Consider the following 17,724-nt stretch of genomic DNA (forward strand, 5'->3'; position numbering starts at 1 on the left):
GGTTAGAGGATGTTTTCTTCATTGCATCAGCAGCGATGTGCACAATCTGATCAAGTGCCTTGAGAATCAGAAGATCCATGTCATCATCTGTGTCTATCTCCTCATGGTAGTTCTTCACTGGAAAGATGTGATTCATAGGAATCTCAAGTCGATAACTACACTCCTGCATCTGAAACAAATACAAATGTACAGCAATGCACAGAAAACTGCAACGTTATTTCCTGTCTGTTAGTGTTCCTGTTTCACTTTCTGATACTCTCAGTCTGACCTTGCCTTCATTAACCTTATCTCACTCCCAATATAAATTTACATCCTGTGCTCCTGTTCTGTATGCTCTCAAAGACAGAAGCAGGCTTGTTGCTCGCTGGCTTGAGTAGTTCAGAAACTGGGATTTTTTCTGAACTACCTCAGGTCACGGGGAGCCTGTGCCTATCTCAGATGTCATCGGGCATCAAGGTAGGACACACCCTGTACGGCGTGCCAACCCATCGCAGGACACACACACACTCTCATTCACTCACGCAATCACACACTACGGACAATTTTTCCAGAGATGCCAATCAACCTACCATGCATGTCTTTGGACCGGGGGAGGAAACCGGAGTACCCGGAGGAAACCCCTGAGGCACGGGGAGAACATGCAAACTCCACACACACAAGGCGGAGGCGGGAATCGAACCCCCAACCCTGGAGGTGTGAGGCGAACGTGCTAACCACTAAGCCTCCATGCCACCCTCAGTGGAAATACATTAATTTATTTTTTTTTAACTTCAGACTAAATTAATGGATGTAATACTGTATAAGCCAAACTGCTTAAAAGTTCAAGTTTAAAAGTTGAAGTGTTTCACTTAGTTCCAGGCTTAGTTCCTTAGTTTCTGGAAGATTTTACTTGTCTGAATGAGACTCTGTCCCACATGTCTTCAGACAAGTCTGGACCAATGGCCCTGGACCCAGTCTTGACGCTAGTTAGAGGTAAGCAGTAATAGGCTCAATCACAACCTCCCTCTACTCTAAATGATCCACTCTGAAATGTAGTTTTCTAGATCACTTTTATAATTGAATATGAGGGTAATAACTAGAAATTTGAGCACTAAGTTGTCATTAGCATTCATTTCACCTCTGTGGACTTTCATAAATAAATACAAAGATACCACCATTTACACAATCAGAAAATTAGCATGCTTGCTACAACACTGACCAAAGTTTATTTTTTTTATTTTTTTGCACATTTGTGACACTTTAATGTTACAGATCATCAAACACATTTAAATATTAGTCAAAGATAACACAAATAAACACAACAAGTAGTTTAGTAAGGGAAAACAAAATCCAAACCTACTGTACATGCCCAAGCTTGATCCCCAAGACTTTTGGGGAAATACTAGACGAGACAAAAGTTTTTGAAAGGTGTGTGTCCCATTACATCTGGTGTAAAAGTAACACTGCATTTCAGAAAAAGAACATCATACCAACAGTAAAATTTGCTGTGATAAATGGAGCCATGGAAACCATGATCTTGCCATATCCTTGCACAACGATCTGATCTCCCCTTCAGCCACAGCTCACAACCTTGGGGTAACCATGGACAATCAACTGTCCTTTTCTCATGTTGCTAATGTGACTCGCTCATGTCGGTTTCTTCTCTACAACATTAGAAGGATTCAGCCATTTTTGTCCACACAGGCTGCTCAGGTACTTGTTCAGTCTCTTGTCATTTCTAGACTGGATTACTGCAACGCACTTCTGGCAGGTTTACCTATGAACGCAATCCGTCCTCTGCAAATGATCCAAAATGCAGCTGCCCAGCTTGTTTTCAACCCACCACACTGCTGCGATCCCTCCACTGGCTTCCGGTAGCTGCACGCATCAGATTCAAAACACTGATGCTGGCCTACAAAGCCAAAAATGGACCATCTCCCTCTTACCTCAAAGCCCTCATCACTCCTCGCACTGCACCACACACCCTCCGATCTACCAGCACTGCTCCACTGGTTCCACCATCTCTCAGTGTAAGAGGCAAGTATACTAAAAGACTCTTCTCTGTTCTGCTCCAAGCTGATGGAATGAACTTCCCCTAGAGGTCCGGACAGCTGAGTCACTGGCTATTTTCAAGCGGCGGTTGAAGACCTACTTATTCAGGAAACACTTTAACTAGCACTTCTTTCATTATCTTTTGCATTTAAAAAATTTAAATTTAAAAACAAAACTTGACACTTTCTCATTGTAACTCTGAACAAATGTTTTAAACTCATGGTATCTTAAGTATGTAACCTAGTGAGCCAGCATTAATGTATTCAATGTTAGAGATTTAAGCACCAAATGCTGTAAATGTAAATGTAAATGAATTCTGCTCTCTACCCAAAAATCCTGAAGGACAATGTGCTGTTCATGACCTCAAGCTGAAGCGAACTTGGGTTCTGCAGCAGGACAATGATCCAGAACACACCAGCAAATCAAATCAAATCAAATACAGTAAAACATTCTCAAGTTCAGTTGTTTTACCGTCTGTTTACATTTTGAGAAATGTTGAGATTACAACATTGTTAATCTGTTATTGCACTTTAAGTTTTTTTTTAATTGAAATACAGACAAAGAATAGGACTATGAAGAATAGGTTTATGTTGTTTTCCACTGCCACTTGCCAATAGTGTTCTGAAAATTAACAAGAAATATCATTTTAATTACTTAATGACCTGTTATTCAATCTATAAATACAGTATGAAAACCAGTCTTTTTATTCTCCTGTAAAATATACAATGTATTGCTGTAGACATTACAGTTTACTGCTGTAACATGAGGTGGCATAACAGCAGGACACTGTATTTGGTAAAACGTGTAGACTACTGGCCTATAAGTTAAAATATTGCCACAGCCAAGTTTGTTTAAACAAAGCAGTGTTTTGTGTGTATTTATTCAATGCGGACATTCTTGGTTACAGTTAATTTAAAAATCTGGTGTCACTAGTATTTTCCCAAACCGAAGAACTATGGGTTTGTTGTGCTTTGAAAGGGGGCACCTGCATTATTATGCTATTACTGTATATTATGATTACATCAGGGGAAAAAAGTGATCTTTAAATGAAATTAATTATTTATGGAACTATATATCATTCAGCGAAAGTAGTTGTAGTGACAGACCTAATTTGTAATCGAATAACAAACAGGAGAAGAGATATTTCATCATGCGGGAAGTGAAACTGTACATATAGTCATGTGTGTGCCATATGATGACAGTAAACACACAGCGTCTCAGCACAACACTGCAAGGTAAGTGAGACTTTTCTATTTTTGTCCAATGTTAATATCAATGCAGATGATTTTATTCCCTTATTACAAAATATTATAGTTCACTTTATTATTATTATTATTATTATTATTATTATTATTATTATTATTATTATTATTAGGCAGTCCAGTTTATAACATAAGGATTCTGACAAGATTGTGTAACACAGAATGGGATCCAGTAATTCCAATCCGACTCGACCTCCTCAATCACGAGGTGAGTTATTTTTTGTAAAAAGTGACTTTGAAAATAAAATTAATCTGAGAGAACAATGAAGTACTCCATCCACACCATGAAGCTATTATTACTCTGTATGAAGACTTAAATGCGTAACATGAATTAGATCCTGTTATTATTTCTTGATTGATGAGTGATAACCTGCAGAGTCCTGTGTAAAAAATGGGTTTGAGTCATTTCCAATCTTGGTTTTGAAACATAATATAAACTAAAATTCCCACACATGTGAGTCTGTGAATGTGGGGTTCTATTTAAAATCTTTCATTTTAATTCCACGTACTTTCATTTAAATTAATTTCATTTAACAAGTCTTGAGAGAAAAGAAAAGATCTCAGGTGTTAAACAAACTTAAAATTTAAACAAATTTGACAAATTTAAAAAGTTATATTTTTTGGTAAAACTTTTCAGAATGAAATCTTTTTGATTAAATCTGACATTTATTTATGTTCTTGCATTTAGAACTCCCTAAGTCTTGGATTGAAACAGATTGAAGGTAAGACTTAATAAATTAGTGGTGACTGGTGGTGTTAAAATATGGGAAGCGCATCGTCTGTGTATATGTCTATGTTTTAGACATACAGACAGTAGATATAAATATAAAAATAAATATAACTAAATAAATATATGCTGCTGTAGTATTTATATATTATAAAGTTTCATATAAGAAAGAAAATTAGCAAAAAAAACAGAAATAAGCTAAATACAATGTTTAGTTATTACTAAGGCAATATTTAGTGCAACACCCGTTTTCTTTCACCATGTTACACAAAAACAAAAGTATTCCTGTAATAATTAAGCATTTCTAGCAGAAAATGTAATTCTATAATCTTGATTAATTTTCTACAATAGCAGCTCAGACAGTAGGTCAGAGGTTTACATTAAAGCTCTCGTTCTAATATTTGATCATTTCTGTAGTGATTTTGTGAGTTAAATGCAGAGTAAATAAATAAATAAAGTCAGTACCCTCAGTGACAGGTTTTACACTGTGAGAAATGCCTCAGGAGTTTAGTTCTGCTTTCTGTTCTTTAGGAAACACAACCTGCATTTTTGGTTTTAAACTTGAAAAAGCTGGTGACTGAATGACAATGTAGTGAACCTAATAACAAAAAGTTATTACATGGATTGTTTCCTATTCCATGTGTCAAATACAAAGAGAAACACAGAATATTCATTGCAGTGAAATGTTTGGTAGCACATTAAACATCACAGCATTAAACAACATCTTAGCGTGTTGAAATTTATTGAATTTTATCAATTATAACAGCAGCAACAACAACAACCAGTCGTAGGTGTCAAGCTAAACAAGATCCAGAGAACGGCATAAATGCACTGTGTAATATTAAATACATATAGTGACTAGTGTTAAAGGCATACAGGTAGATCTGTACCAGGAGTGGAAAGACATTAGAGACATTAAATTCTGGTTGGAGTCTGCCAGGGATTGATCTGCATGTTCAGCCAGAGTCTCATGGGATTGTTGTGTATGAAGAATGTCATGCTTTGAACCAGTGTTGTGTCAGTCAGCTGTATGTTCTGGTGTTTATCAGCAATCAGGTCTGTGCTGAACTCAGAGTTTATGATGACCCATTAGTTCCTCAGGTGCTCTCGGTTGCACTATTATACATTGCTGTAGAAAGGACATTATTTACATTTACACTATTTACTGTAGAATGTCACCCAAATGAGGATGAGGTTCGCCTCTGTGTCTGGTTCCTCTTAAAGTTTCTTCCTTATACCATCTCAGGGAGTTTTCTTTGCCCCATTGCTTCCGGATTGCTCATTAGGAATAGGGATAGATATAAAATATTTTAAAATTTAAATTAATATTTTTACATTAATTTTACATTTTAATTGTATCTATTCATTTATTTATTTTTATTCTTAATTTTTCTTTTTATTATTATTATTATTATTATTATTATTATTATTATTATTATTATTATTATTATTATGTATTTCTTTTTTCCTCTCTCTTCTGTTTCTATACTTTTGTAAAGCTGTTTTGAGACAACGGGAATTGTTAAAATGAGAGAAATTAGTGACATAAGCGCAATAGAACAAAGTATGTGAATAAAAAACCCCCACAAGAGATGGTGGTAGGCACAGTGTGGCCATTCAGAGTGTCACTGATTATTACAACATGTGCAGAGAAAGAATACAACACAAGCTCTGGTGTTTTATTTGTTAAATATTTATTGAATTCTAGTTGTTACTTCAACTTTTAGGGCCTTTTTACACCTGGTCACTCCATGTGTTGTCTCTGATCCGATAGCTATTTGATTTGTTAAAACCGTTCCATTTACATTAGGCCACATAAATGCGTCTCGGCGAATCGGACATCGATCCGATCTTTCTACTCCCGCCCAAAATGCTAATATATTTTACCTCATTTCCGGGGTAATTGAAATGGAACACGCTTTGGTGTATATACTTAAATATACTTTTGTTTCTATATGTTTTACAAAGCTTTTGTTGGACACTTACAAAACTGTATATGCTAAGTGCCTGCGTGTCATCCATATTATTTGTTTCTGGCGCGATGCACGACTCGTGAGTCACCTGCGAGTGACGTACTTCCGTTTGGGAGGAGTATAGTGCTGACGTATGTGGCTTGAACAACCACATTCATTTACACCTGTCCAGTTTCATCTGAAATGCGTCCCAGACCACCTCCTGAAGTGGTTTGAACCATCGGATTTATATCCGTCTCGAAAACGTTTCGGAGGGCATTTAGACCCGGTCTTTTTACCATCGGGTAGCTATCGGATCACAGAAAACGCATGAAGTGACCAGGTGTAAAAAGCCCCTTAATGACTGTAGTCTCCTCTTAATAAAACTCTTTCTGCTGATTCCTAGTGAAAAAGATGAACTACTGCATTGTGTGAATGAATTCAATCCCAGTCGTGAGGTCCTGAGGATCATGTTGTATGGACCGGTTGGTGCTGGGAAATCATCCTTCATCAACTCGGTCCAGAGGGCCATACTAGGCCGCAATGCCATGAGCGCTCTGGAAAACTCCTCACGTCAAGGAACAAGCTTCACAAAAAATGTAAGCAGCAACCAATTACTATGTACAGAGACATACACAAGATACTGTTTCAAATAATAACCTTGAATTAAGTTTCCAATAATTCTAATTACTAGACTTTTGTTTTTTTATTCCTGAAAACTGTATTAATTGTAAGAACATTATAAATATACAAAGACCCAGAAGTAGAAGCATGACCCCGTGGTATTAGAATTCTGGTGATGGCTCCTTCTGATTAGTGCCGTTATCTTAATCTAAAGTAAATTTGGTTTAATGTTGATCGGTATTTATAGCAGATTAGAATTATACACACTTGCCTTCTCAATCCTAATTACTACAGATATTAAGAATTAAAGACAACATCTAACATGTCTAAATGGACTTTAGTTTACCATTCACAAGCTGAAGAAGGGCAGAGGTGCGCATTATCCTCTAGAGATTGTGGACATCATGGGGATTGAACCGTTAGAAGGAGGAATCAAATGTGACGACATCATCAATGCTTTAGAGGGACATATTTTAGATGAGTACACGGTAAGTACATTTATATTCTGGTCATTTGCTACTGCAACAATGCCATTTCTAATGGTATTTTTTCTAATGTTATGGTATTTTTTCTAATGTATTCTAATATCATGTTTAATTAAAATTTTTAATATGTTTATTATTACGTTTAATTTTACTAATAGTGTTTCTAGCAGATCATTAACCTTGTCTCTAAACAAAGTAATCGCATATTACTACAGTAAGGATTAGGATTTTATTGTGAGACACTAAATTGTATTTATTGTTATAATCAGATTCTTCATTAATTTATAAATCTAATCAAATGCAAAATCTTCATAATTCATAACTAACTTTTTTGTTGTAGTTTAATCCTGTGAAATCCATATCTAATGTTGACCCAAAATACAACAAGGACCCAACTTTGAGCGATAAAGTTCACTGTCTGGTGTGTGTTCTGCCTGCGGACTCAGTCTCAAGAATGGAAGATGACGTCTTTGCAAAAATGAAGCGTGTTAGAGCTCATGCTAGCCTGCTTGGTAAAATAAATGATTAATTTGAATGATTTTCCTTGTTTTTCCTGCTAAAGCTTTGCCCTGAACCTATTATTGTGGTCGTGTTATAAAATTTTTAATTGTTTTGAGACCCTCTATTAAACAAGTTGGGTGTGTAGAGTATGTGAGAGTTTATTATTAGTATTAACATGACAGAATGAGAACAAAGTAGAACAAAAATCACAAACTTTAAATTGTCAAATGAGAAACCTGCCCCTGTAGAATATTCTCCTTATATGAAACTTCACCTTATCAAAGATTACACACATTTATTAATGCAATTACAAAATAAAATCTACAAATATTGTTCTTAATTACATGTAACCCATGTATATTTGAGTGTTCAGGGTTTAACTAGAGCAGAAACACAAGAAACCAAGCTTGAAAATGAATTGAACATTAAAGAATTCAGTTTTCATTTTGTAGGAATCCCTCAAGTTATCATGACCAAAGCGGATAAAGCGTGTGAGCTGGTTAACCAGGATTTAAAGACAACCTACTACAGCAGGAAGATCAAAGCGAAGGTGTGTGTACTGTATGTGTGTGTGTATGTGTGTGGCACTGAGAGATATACTAAATTTTGCCAATGATTATGTGGAACGAGAGATGGAAAAAGAAGAGTCATGAGAGATATATAAATAAAGTAAGATGTTGAATAATCTTCAAGAATTTATAGCTTAGCGTAGAAAATAGTCATTAATAATAAAAATGTATTAATATTAAAAGTATAGTAGACAGAGCCCAGTAGAAGTGCCCAATACAGGGTTCTTCAGAAAAATTAAGTCTAGAGAACCATCGCTTACCTACTGTATAAACTAAGGAAAATGTAGTTTCAGTAAGAGAATGTTAAAAGATAGCTGATATAAGAATAAGAAAAGTTGAAGGAATAGTTGTCATTTTTATACTAATCACTAAAAATGTGGTTTCATTTAACAATATGGCTTCCATGGCCTCAATACTGCTTTTTTATCGGCAGAAATGTCCACAATTTTGTGTTATAATGAAATTTCTTTAAGTGATTAAGCTGCAACTTCATTCAGATAATTGCTGTTGTTCTGTCTAAATGTTGCAATTTGTGCTGAGCTGTGAGCAAAATTCAAGTAGACTCTCGCTTCATCTTTTAAAAAACAGGGCCTCCATCTCTCTTTCACTTCATTGTTTTACATCGCAGCAAACAGACGTCCAAACGTTTCAATTGTGTACTGCAACAGCTATATATGGTTAAAATGACAATAAAAGCTTCTTGACTTGACCCTTGAATTTTGCATTGTATTACATCCTCAAAATGGTCACCATGATGGCACCTGAATGACACGGTGTTCTCACATAACACTGATAAGTTCCTTAAATTTGCTTTTCCATCCTGCTAACAATGGGAAAGTGTAATAAAGTGCCAAGAGAACGAGTTTCACTTCAGCCATGCCACTTCCAGCATTCTCATTATACTGTACGTACTTTCTTACATCGTGACCAAACCAATGAGGATAAAGATGTGGTATATTTTGTTTCACTTCTTAAAAATCCATTTTTAACTCATAGAATTTATTCACATACCATCATGTTTAATAAACTATTTATTGTCACATTGTATTGCAATCATGTATTGCATCTCCTGTTCATCTCCATCCACTCCAGGATCTTCTACATAAAAATAAGGATATTCTCTATAACCCGGACTCCTGTGACTTTCCCGTGTATGTGTGTGTGTTTATGTGTGTGTGTCTGTGTGTGCTGCAACGATCCATTCATCTATATGTTCATCAAACTTCAATAAATATCTATACTGTTTTACGCACCTCTCTGTCATCAGTGTGTCTATCATTACATGTATTAAAACTAAAACTGTAGAACACATAGAACACATAGAATAATTGTAAATGACACTAGGGGACATTTATTCATTTCCTCCTTTATGATATCAAAACCATATTTGCTGTACATATACTTGTTCACATAGATTTATAATAGGTGTAGAATGATATGACTAAGATATTCATTATATGTGCTGTAAAATATCTTTTTCCTGTGCCCTAGGTGGGCTAATATTTTTTACTGTCTCTAAAAATCTCTCTTTTTTACTTTGCAAGAATGTACATTTATATCATTTATTGTTATATTTTGTAAAGCACTTTGTGATTTTATTTGTGAAAGGTGCTATATAAATAAACTTTAGAACAGAACAGGGGCATAGAAGCCTTTATTATCGCCACATATACATTACAGCACAGTGGAATTCTTTTCTTCACATACCCCAACTGAGGAGGTTAGGGTCAGAGTGCAGGGGCAGCTATGATACAGCGCCCCTGGAGCAGGGAGGGTTGAGGGCCTTGCTCAAGGGCCCAGCAGTGGCAGCTTGGCTGTGCTGGGGCTTGAACCCCGATCCTCCGATCAACAACCCAGAGCCTTAGCCAGTTGTTGCACAACTGCCCTAAAAAATAAACTTTTTTTAAACTTACTTACTAATATAACTTTTTTACTTCCTATTTAGTTTGAGGAGAAATTGATAATTGTGTTTTGGCCCTGACCCGAAAGAGGTGGGGAACAAAACTGGGTCACTAGCAGGAGAACTAGTGAAGTACTCACTGTACAAAGTTCCAGACCCAATTGCAGGATAAAACACACATGGTTTATTAGAAACATAAAAACCTGCCATCATAAATAAACCAAAATACAATAGTAAATAAATTCAAATATACTCACAGGAATCAAAAAGGGCATCACAGATAAACACACTAGTAAATAATAAACTAGGAATAGTAAAGTAAAGCAGAAACCTGACACAGAGAACAACATTAAAACATCAACTTAACTAATGTCTCAGCAAAAATAACTGAAACACTGGAAGATATTTAGGACTGATAATCAGGAGAACATGAGGAACAGGTGACGAGCGCAACATTGTCTTAGGGCCACTATTGTAAGACAATTCCTTCCACATTTCTGTTCTTTTTCTTCTAAATAAAAGCATCTTTTTCAACATTTCCCTGAGCAGCACCATTGTCTCTACATGCCTAAAGTCCACCAGCATTGTCCCTGTCTCATCATGAGTCACATCAAGACCGTGCTGCCAAATTCACTGGACCCCATACAGTTTGCATGTCATTTAAACCTCACTACAGACGATGCCATTGCCATGACCCTCCATCTGGCCTTCACACATCTGGACAAAATGTACACTTATGTACGGATGCTGTTCAGACTTCACTTCAGCATTCAACAGAATCATCTTCAGCACCTTATCAAAAAAGCTGTGCCTGCTGGGTCTGAATACCCCCCTTCGCAACTGGTTCTTCTCAGGTTCAGCAACTGGCGATTACCAAGATGGCTGTGGAAAGGTTGGAAAAGGCTAATCGGTTGCATACAAAATTACCATAAATAAACAACAACAGAAATCACATAGGTGGACACAACACTTGCGTTGGTTTTACTTTGCTGTGCTGTACAATGCAAATCTTATTTACAATAATATATACAATTATATGCAAAATGCTTTAGAACTACTACAACAGATGGGACTGGACAATGGCGGTGCTAAAGAAAAGAAACAAACAGAAAATCAAAACCTGCTTACCTGAAACTGCTTTATTTTAGTCATGCTCCTCTACAAACAAAAGTGAAACCAAAATCCAAACTAGGCTATACTTTCCTTGTTAACTAAAATACAGGGGAAGGTGCCCGCCCCATTACCTAGGCAGAGAAGTATACTACGTGGTGTACAATGTATGAGCGTGCTCCTTCTTACCTCTTCCAACCACATACATAGAACAATGATGTACACAAACAATTCTAATAGCAACGTCTCAGCAACACCGGAATACACAGCAGAATCAATCACTTCCTTCACACAACTTTCATGACACACCAACCAACAACCCAGCAATGAGTTGACACGATGTTTACTCTTTTATTGTTTCGGACCTCTTCCAGGGTGGTGTCCGTACGCTGTGTCTCCTCCCCGCATTGACTGGGATTGGCCAAACTGCAAAACACTCCTGCTGCCAATCCACTGTAATAAGAGCATTTCAGAAGAACCTACAAAATAAGTGCCGTGGCATGTATCAATGCCTGAGGGGATGAAAGCCCACACCCCCGACACAGAGCATAGAGACCTCATATGGGCAAACACATCATCTTGATGTCTGGCCACCATAGCCTCTGACTGGGACTAGAATAAGCCAGTCATCCAGGTAATTTAGTATATGGATCCATGCACTTTGTAAGTTTGTGTGGTGAAAGGGCTAGACCAAAAGGAAGAACACAATACTCTATACTTCACCCCAAAAGCAAACTTGAAGAACTTCCTGTTCTCTGTCAGAATACCTATGTGAAATGTTGTCTGTGGTGATCTCCCCGGTGCCATAAAGCAGCAAGCTGGCTGTCAGACGCTGACCGGGGGGTAGACCCAACTGACCTCCGTAATGCCAGATCTGACAGGGCAGGATTTAGGGGGAAGCCACCTAGGGAGGACACTCCTAGGGAGCCCTTCTCAAGCCATCAGGCATCAGGATTCCTTCTTGGCCTTCGTGGCAGTGATGACAGACCTAAGGTGCTCTCTTGCCTGACAGGCCTGGTCTTGGGATAGCTTACCAGCCTCCCTAGACTTTGATGTGTGGGCTCGGGCTGCAACACTAGTTCTTTCCACTCTAAGTGAGCTTGGTGGGGCAGGTCGGCTGTAACACTGGCTTGGCCTGCTGCCATGTTGGCCTTCCCACAGGGGCTGAGGTGGCTTTACATGGCTAAGAAGGGAGTGTAGGCTTCCTCAATGTAGGCGAGAGATAGCTCGAGAGCATCTCTTTAACCCTAGACATTGCAGCATACCCATAGTTTCTGAGCCCCACAATGGCCAAACAATTAGAAGTGGCCAAAACAAAGCAGAATAGGGATTCCACCAAGACCTCAATACCTTGGCATGGAGATTTGGCAAAAATTGGCAGTTACCTGTGTGGGAGTGGCATGCAGTCTGAAGTCTCGAAGAGATCATCAAACAGAACAGGCGAATCTTAACTGCATTGAGCTCCTCAGACCCCAATATGGACAACAACATATAGTTTTCTGGGACAGGGGAAATCGTAGAGTGACCTCATAAATCCAAAATGGGGATATCAGAGGACAAGACAAAGGGAAGGATAAAATCTCTTATTTCGCTTTCACCAACTCAACCTGCAAACCCAATGATCAAAGCTAAGCCATGAGTGCTTCCTGAAGACAAAGAAGCTGGAGCAATCAGACGTAGATGCCCTTATATGGACTTGTGGCGTTTATTCCTTTCATCACATGTCTTGATGCTTAGTTAAGTAGTTTGGTAAAAACCCTTAAGCTGATCTCATTCGGTTTCTGCAGTCACTCTGCACTTGTCTCAAGGAGTTTGTCTGGGTTTTACATGTTACTTTCTTTATGAGAAAGTCCTTTCTCATCATTTGTTCACTTTACACTTCTTTGTATGTTTTGGTTTGGTAGCTTACTGGGCTGCATTTTGGACTCTCAATTCTCCAGCCCCAGGGTCAAGCCCATCTGGCATAAAACTTTGTCTTTCCCCTGGTGGTGTTCTTACATAAGTGTACTTCTTAAGGCCTAGCACTATTTCTCCAGGGCTTAATTAATAGCGAGTAAATAATTTCAGAAACTTTGTTCATTAATGAAATATGATTAATTTTTTGGGCCTAAATAGTTATGTAATAACTATGAAATAGGATGATAGTTACGTGTAAATATAATGACATGTTTTGTGTAATGTTATTGATCTTAAATATAAGTAGGATCAAACATAATAATAACTGAACATTGTATTGTATTTTATTTAAATAAAAGTACAATGTACAAAGCAAATATTAATAATCACAAACCAGGTATGATTAAAGTAGAGAAAATGAGCTTAAATTACAGATTATCTGTGAAACGATTCTTTATGTCTCTCTATTATTGCCCTTCATCCTTTGATTTGACGTATTGTACAATTTCTTGCTGATTAATTTTTTTTTCACTATGTTGACTCTTCTCATGAGTGTAAAAGTGAAAAAAGTCTTCACTCCCATTTTTCACAAGAGGTTTGGTTTTCCAGCTGATCATTGGCAAGATTCACAATCTGATCAAGTGCCTTGAGGATCAGAACATCCATGTCATCACTTGTGTCAGTCTCCTTGTGGTAATTCTTCACAGGGAAGATGTGGCTCATTGGAATCCCCAGTACATTACTGCACCCCTGCATCTTAAAAAAAAAAAAAAAAAACAACAGTAACAAACCATTTATTTAAAAGAAATTTATAAATAAGAAACCTTATTAAAACATTAATTTTTTTCCCACAAATGAGAACAAATACAGAAGAACAGAACTTTATTTAAATCCTTAAACAGACACCTTGTGAAATAATCTAGCAAGCTTTTTATAGTTGACAGCAGTCACCTCATAATATTTCACAGGAAATATTATTACTTATAAATATTATTATTACTTTATGTATTAATATTTAAAATAAAAAGTTCACTGGACTTGGAATCTTGGAAGCCTTTATGATTTCCAGGAAGAATTTTCAGGAAGTTTATATTAATCAGTTATTTTCTGGAGAGCAAAATGCTGTGAGATGGACATTTTATAAATATATAAGATAAATAATAGTGGTACTGTCTAATTGTGTGTTTTTATACAGTTAGAACATATCTTTTCAATGCCACATTTTGTAATCAGTTACAGTGCTAGTATACATATACTTTAAGAACACAATTACCTTTTATTTAATCTTCTTACTGGTGTACACCTTTCTTATGTCCTTTTTAACCAGTGGGCAAATTTCATCAACTTTTGTCATGATGATTACTTGAGGCAAATCTGCAAAGTAGGATGAAGATCACTCCAGTGTGTAATTCTTATATCACAACAATTTGTCATGATTTCATTTTTTTTAAGTTTTATTAATTAGTTACATTTAGTATAGAACTTATATTACACCCGTTGTAATTACACCGTTGACCAGGCAGAAGGTTTGGTCAGAAACCCTGGGATTGTTTTTGGAGTCTTTCCCAGATGCAGGATGAAGAGGATTAAACTGAAAATTGGTGAAAGAATAAATCTTCAGTTCAATTTGGGTTAATTGCTACAGAAAATCAGTTGTACTATGAACCTAATACAATATACTAACAATATACATTGTAAAAAGTCTGAAAGTTATTGTTTTATCTCATTGTGAAAGTTGAATGTCCTCACGTTGTATCCTTCCTCAATTAGCCCCTTTAAGGCTGAGATAATGTCATCTACACATATGCCTTTGCCACCTTCACGTTCAAGTCCCATGATATCATTGAAGACAAAAGGCAAACGGGAGCCATCCTTCCCTTTGATATGATGAGTTTGATACTGAAAGACAAAGACACAAATTGTATACCATTTATTGCAATTTTTTTTTTTTTTTACTTAAGATGAAATAATCCTGAAAATCCAAACATCCTGAAAGTTAAACATAATATTGAACTGTACAATGCTGTGCCTCTTTAGGTGCTGAGGCTGACACCTTGTGGTGCCTTTACACCTAGTTGTCTGTTTGGAGAATGAATTAGATTTCTTTCATTTGCTATTTTTTACCCAAGTTTAAGAGTCAATTAAACTGAAAAAGATTTCTTGTTTAAAATAACTGTTTAAAAGGTGCTGTATCCTCACCTGACTACAGAACTCTACTGAGGTTGAGAACACACAAAGGTTCCACTCAGATAGAATGAAACCCTATTCACACTAATGTCATATTTGTTAAAGCTCCATATAACCTTTTTGCATATTTGAGTCTGCACATATAGCTGATTCTGGGCTCATTTGGGTGGGTTTTGCTTTTAAATGATTCTTTTTAAACTGTGCAGTTCCAAATATCCAGGTTTCTGCACTAAAGCAAAAAAGAACAGTGCTTTTTTAATGCATGGGATGTCGTTGAATGATCGTTTTCAAAAGGTCCAGGTTTTGTCTCTCTTCACACTTAATATAAAAAATATAAAATATTTTTGTCTATAAATGTGAGATGACTTTAATTTAAACAAAACTGTGGTTTATTTGATTGAAATTTACAATCAAATCATTGAGCATGTTGTATTACCTTTTTTGTGAAACTGGTTCCACATGTTCCAGCAAGTGCCCCAGAGGTGATTCGCTCTTGGAAAGCATCATTGATTGTATTTATAAAGCTGGACTTTCCTGCTCCAACTTCACCAACGATCAGAATCCTGACAAACTTAACATCAGTAGTGTTGAGCTTAAAGTTCCTCAGTTTCTCTTCTAAAGCGTCTTTTTTCCTATTACATACAAAAAGTCACAAAAAAACAAACTACAATTTACTCACAGTTAGTGATTTGAAGAAAAAAAAACTTTTAAAAATTAAATTGACTATATGTTGATATTTAAGTATAAATTTATAAATGTGTTGAAGACATTTGATAAGTTTTGAGGCTGAAATATGAGCAGAATTGCTCATAAACAAAAGCTCCATTGCTTTAATAAAACCTACCCCCAAGGCATTTTCCTCCATGGCGTATCATATTCTGAAAAGAAACAAAAAGAAAAGTTACATTTTTGCAATTGTCTGTGAAATATAGCAAACCTGTACATGGGCAAGTCCAGGAAAATGCACATTGTTAGATGTATACCAAGGAGTTCTCATTTACAGCAGAGAGAACCTGTTATAAATGGATCATTTTAAACTATTCAATAGAAATAATCAACAAACGGGTGTGTGGTGTTAAACCTGTTCATTCACTTGTGAGTTACACATTCCTACTGTAAGGAAAGCTAGACTGATGTAGACGGGAGTTCAGCTATTAAAAGAACTGGCAACTCCAAATTGTGAGGCAAGACGTGCAAACAGGAAACAGGCAACAGTCAGGGGATGAGCAAACCACACAAACTGGGAAAATCCAAAATACAAGAATAGGTAGCAAAGCAAGATCAAATCCAGAATATCAGTGTACAGGATGAACAGCTTGGTAAGATCAGGCAGATACACAATGAGCATTGGATTGAGGTGTGGTCACTACGCTCACCTGGTGGAGGAGGTGGTGGTGGTGATGGTGGTGTATAACTGTGGTAGATTCTTGTTGGGGAGGGTTGAACAGGTGTGGACTCAGACGCTCCCATTTTATGATCAATCCTGAGGTGAAAAGTAGAAATAGATGTTTCATGTTAGATTTAAAAAAAAAAAAAGAAAGAAAGAAAAAAAAAAGAAATACTCACAGCTACTCACACACTGTTAGAAGAGCTTTCCAAGTCTCTGCTTTTATACACACAAACAAACACACACCGACATTTAAAAGTTGAAAATATTCTAACCAGCATATAACCAGAAGTGGTATATTTTCTCTCAGAAATACTCACGGTTTATGGCTGCACAGATTTACTGCAGCTTTCCGCAGTGCCAGTTACTGTATATAGCATCAGTTGGGGGCTCCTCCTCCTCCTCCTCCTAGCCTATCTATTTTCTCTTTGTGCATTCTTTCAAATGGAGGCATTTCATGGAAATAGAAAGTGAACATAAGTTTATATAGCCACCCCCCACACACACCTGATACCTGACGGAAGTGATAAAATGCTTAAAATGCACTTCTATAAATGTAAAATAATCTCCTTACAGTAAACATCACCATAGAAACAATTCTACACATTCATTATAAATTCAGTTGAACTCCAGTGTGGGTTTTGTGACTATTCTAGTTAATAACATATTAGCACAGGTGTGTTGATGTAAACCTGGGTTGTGGTTTGCAGTACTGTAGGAGCTACAGGTACAGAAAATTAACATCACTTACACGTGTTCACCACATTGACTTTTACATATTTTGTTGATTTTGAACTGAATGTTGTTCACATCCTGCGCAGAAAATCTCAGTGAATCATATGTTTATAAATGTGTAGGAAACTGTAGAGAAATAAAGCCACAGTTTAGTACTTTTTTTTTATTGCTGTCTTGCACAATACTTTATAATAATACAATATCTCAGGTACCTGTGCTATAATACTGTGTTTATTCCAGTATTTCTGCACAAGCAATATTGTTTTAACATGCAGTATTTACACTGGTCGGCGCAGTTTTTGTGTATTGTCTTGTTTGTCTTGTCCTGCACTTTGTTGCACACCAGGTTGCACAGTTG

General features: G+C 36.6%; 2 protein-coding genes across 2 annotated transcripts; one reads left to right on the plus strand and one right to left on the minus strand.

Moving 5' to 3' along the window:
* The first annotated feature begins 6,271 nt into the window (after positions 1–6,271).
* Positions 6,272–8,860, plus strand: LOC132839356 (interferon-induced protein 44-like). Its single transcript, XM_060860293.1, has 4 exons — positions 6,272–6,571; positions 6,938–7,084; positions 7,422–7,593; positions 8,035–8,860. The coding sequence occupies exons 1-4, from the start codon at positions 6,443–6,445 to the stop codon at positions 8,196–8,198; spliced, it is 612 nt and encodes a 203-aa protein (XP_060716276.1). The 5' UTR covers positions 6,272–6,442; the 3' UTR covers positions 8,199–8,860.
* A 4,770-nt stretch (positions 8,861–13,630) lies between these two features.
* LOC132839882 (interferon-induced protein 44-like) lies at positions 13,631–16,844 on the minus strand. Its single transcript, XM_060861110.1, has 7 exons — positions 16,821–16,844; positions 16,621–16,727; positions 16,089–16,122; positions 15,681–15,876; positions 14,807–14,956; positions 14,565–14,648; positions 13,631–13,813 (listed from the first exon to the last, which is right to left on the minus strand). Exons 2-7 carry the CDS (start codon positions 16,712–16,714, stop codon positions 13,631–13,633), a joined length of 741 nt encoding a protein of 246 aa, XP_060717093.1. The 5' UTR covers positions 16,715–16,727; positions 16,821–16,844.
* Between the last annotated feature and the right edge of the window lie 880 nt (positions 16,845–17,724).

Source organism: Tachysurus vachellii, chromosome 24, assembly GCF_030014155.1.
Source record: "Tachysurus vachellii isolate PV-2020 chromosome 24, HZAU_Pvac_v1, whole genome shotgun sequence".
In the NCBI taxonomy this organism is placed as follows: Eukaryota; Metazoa; Chordata; class Actinopteri; order Siluriformes; family Bagridae; genus Tachysurus; species Tachysurus vachellii.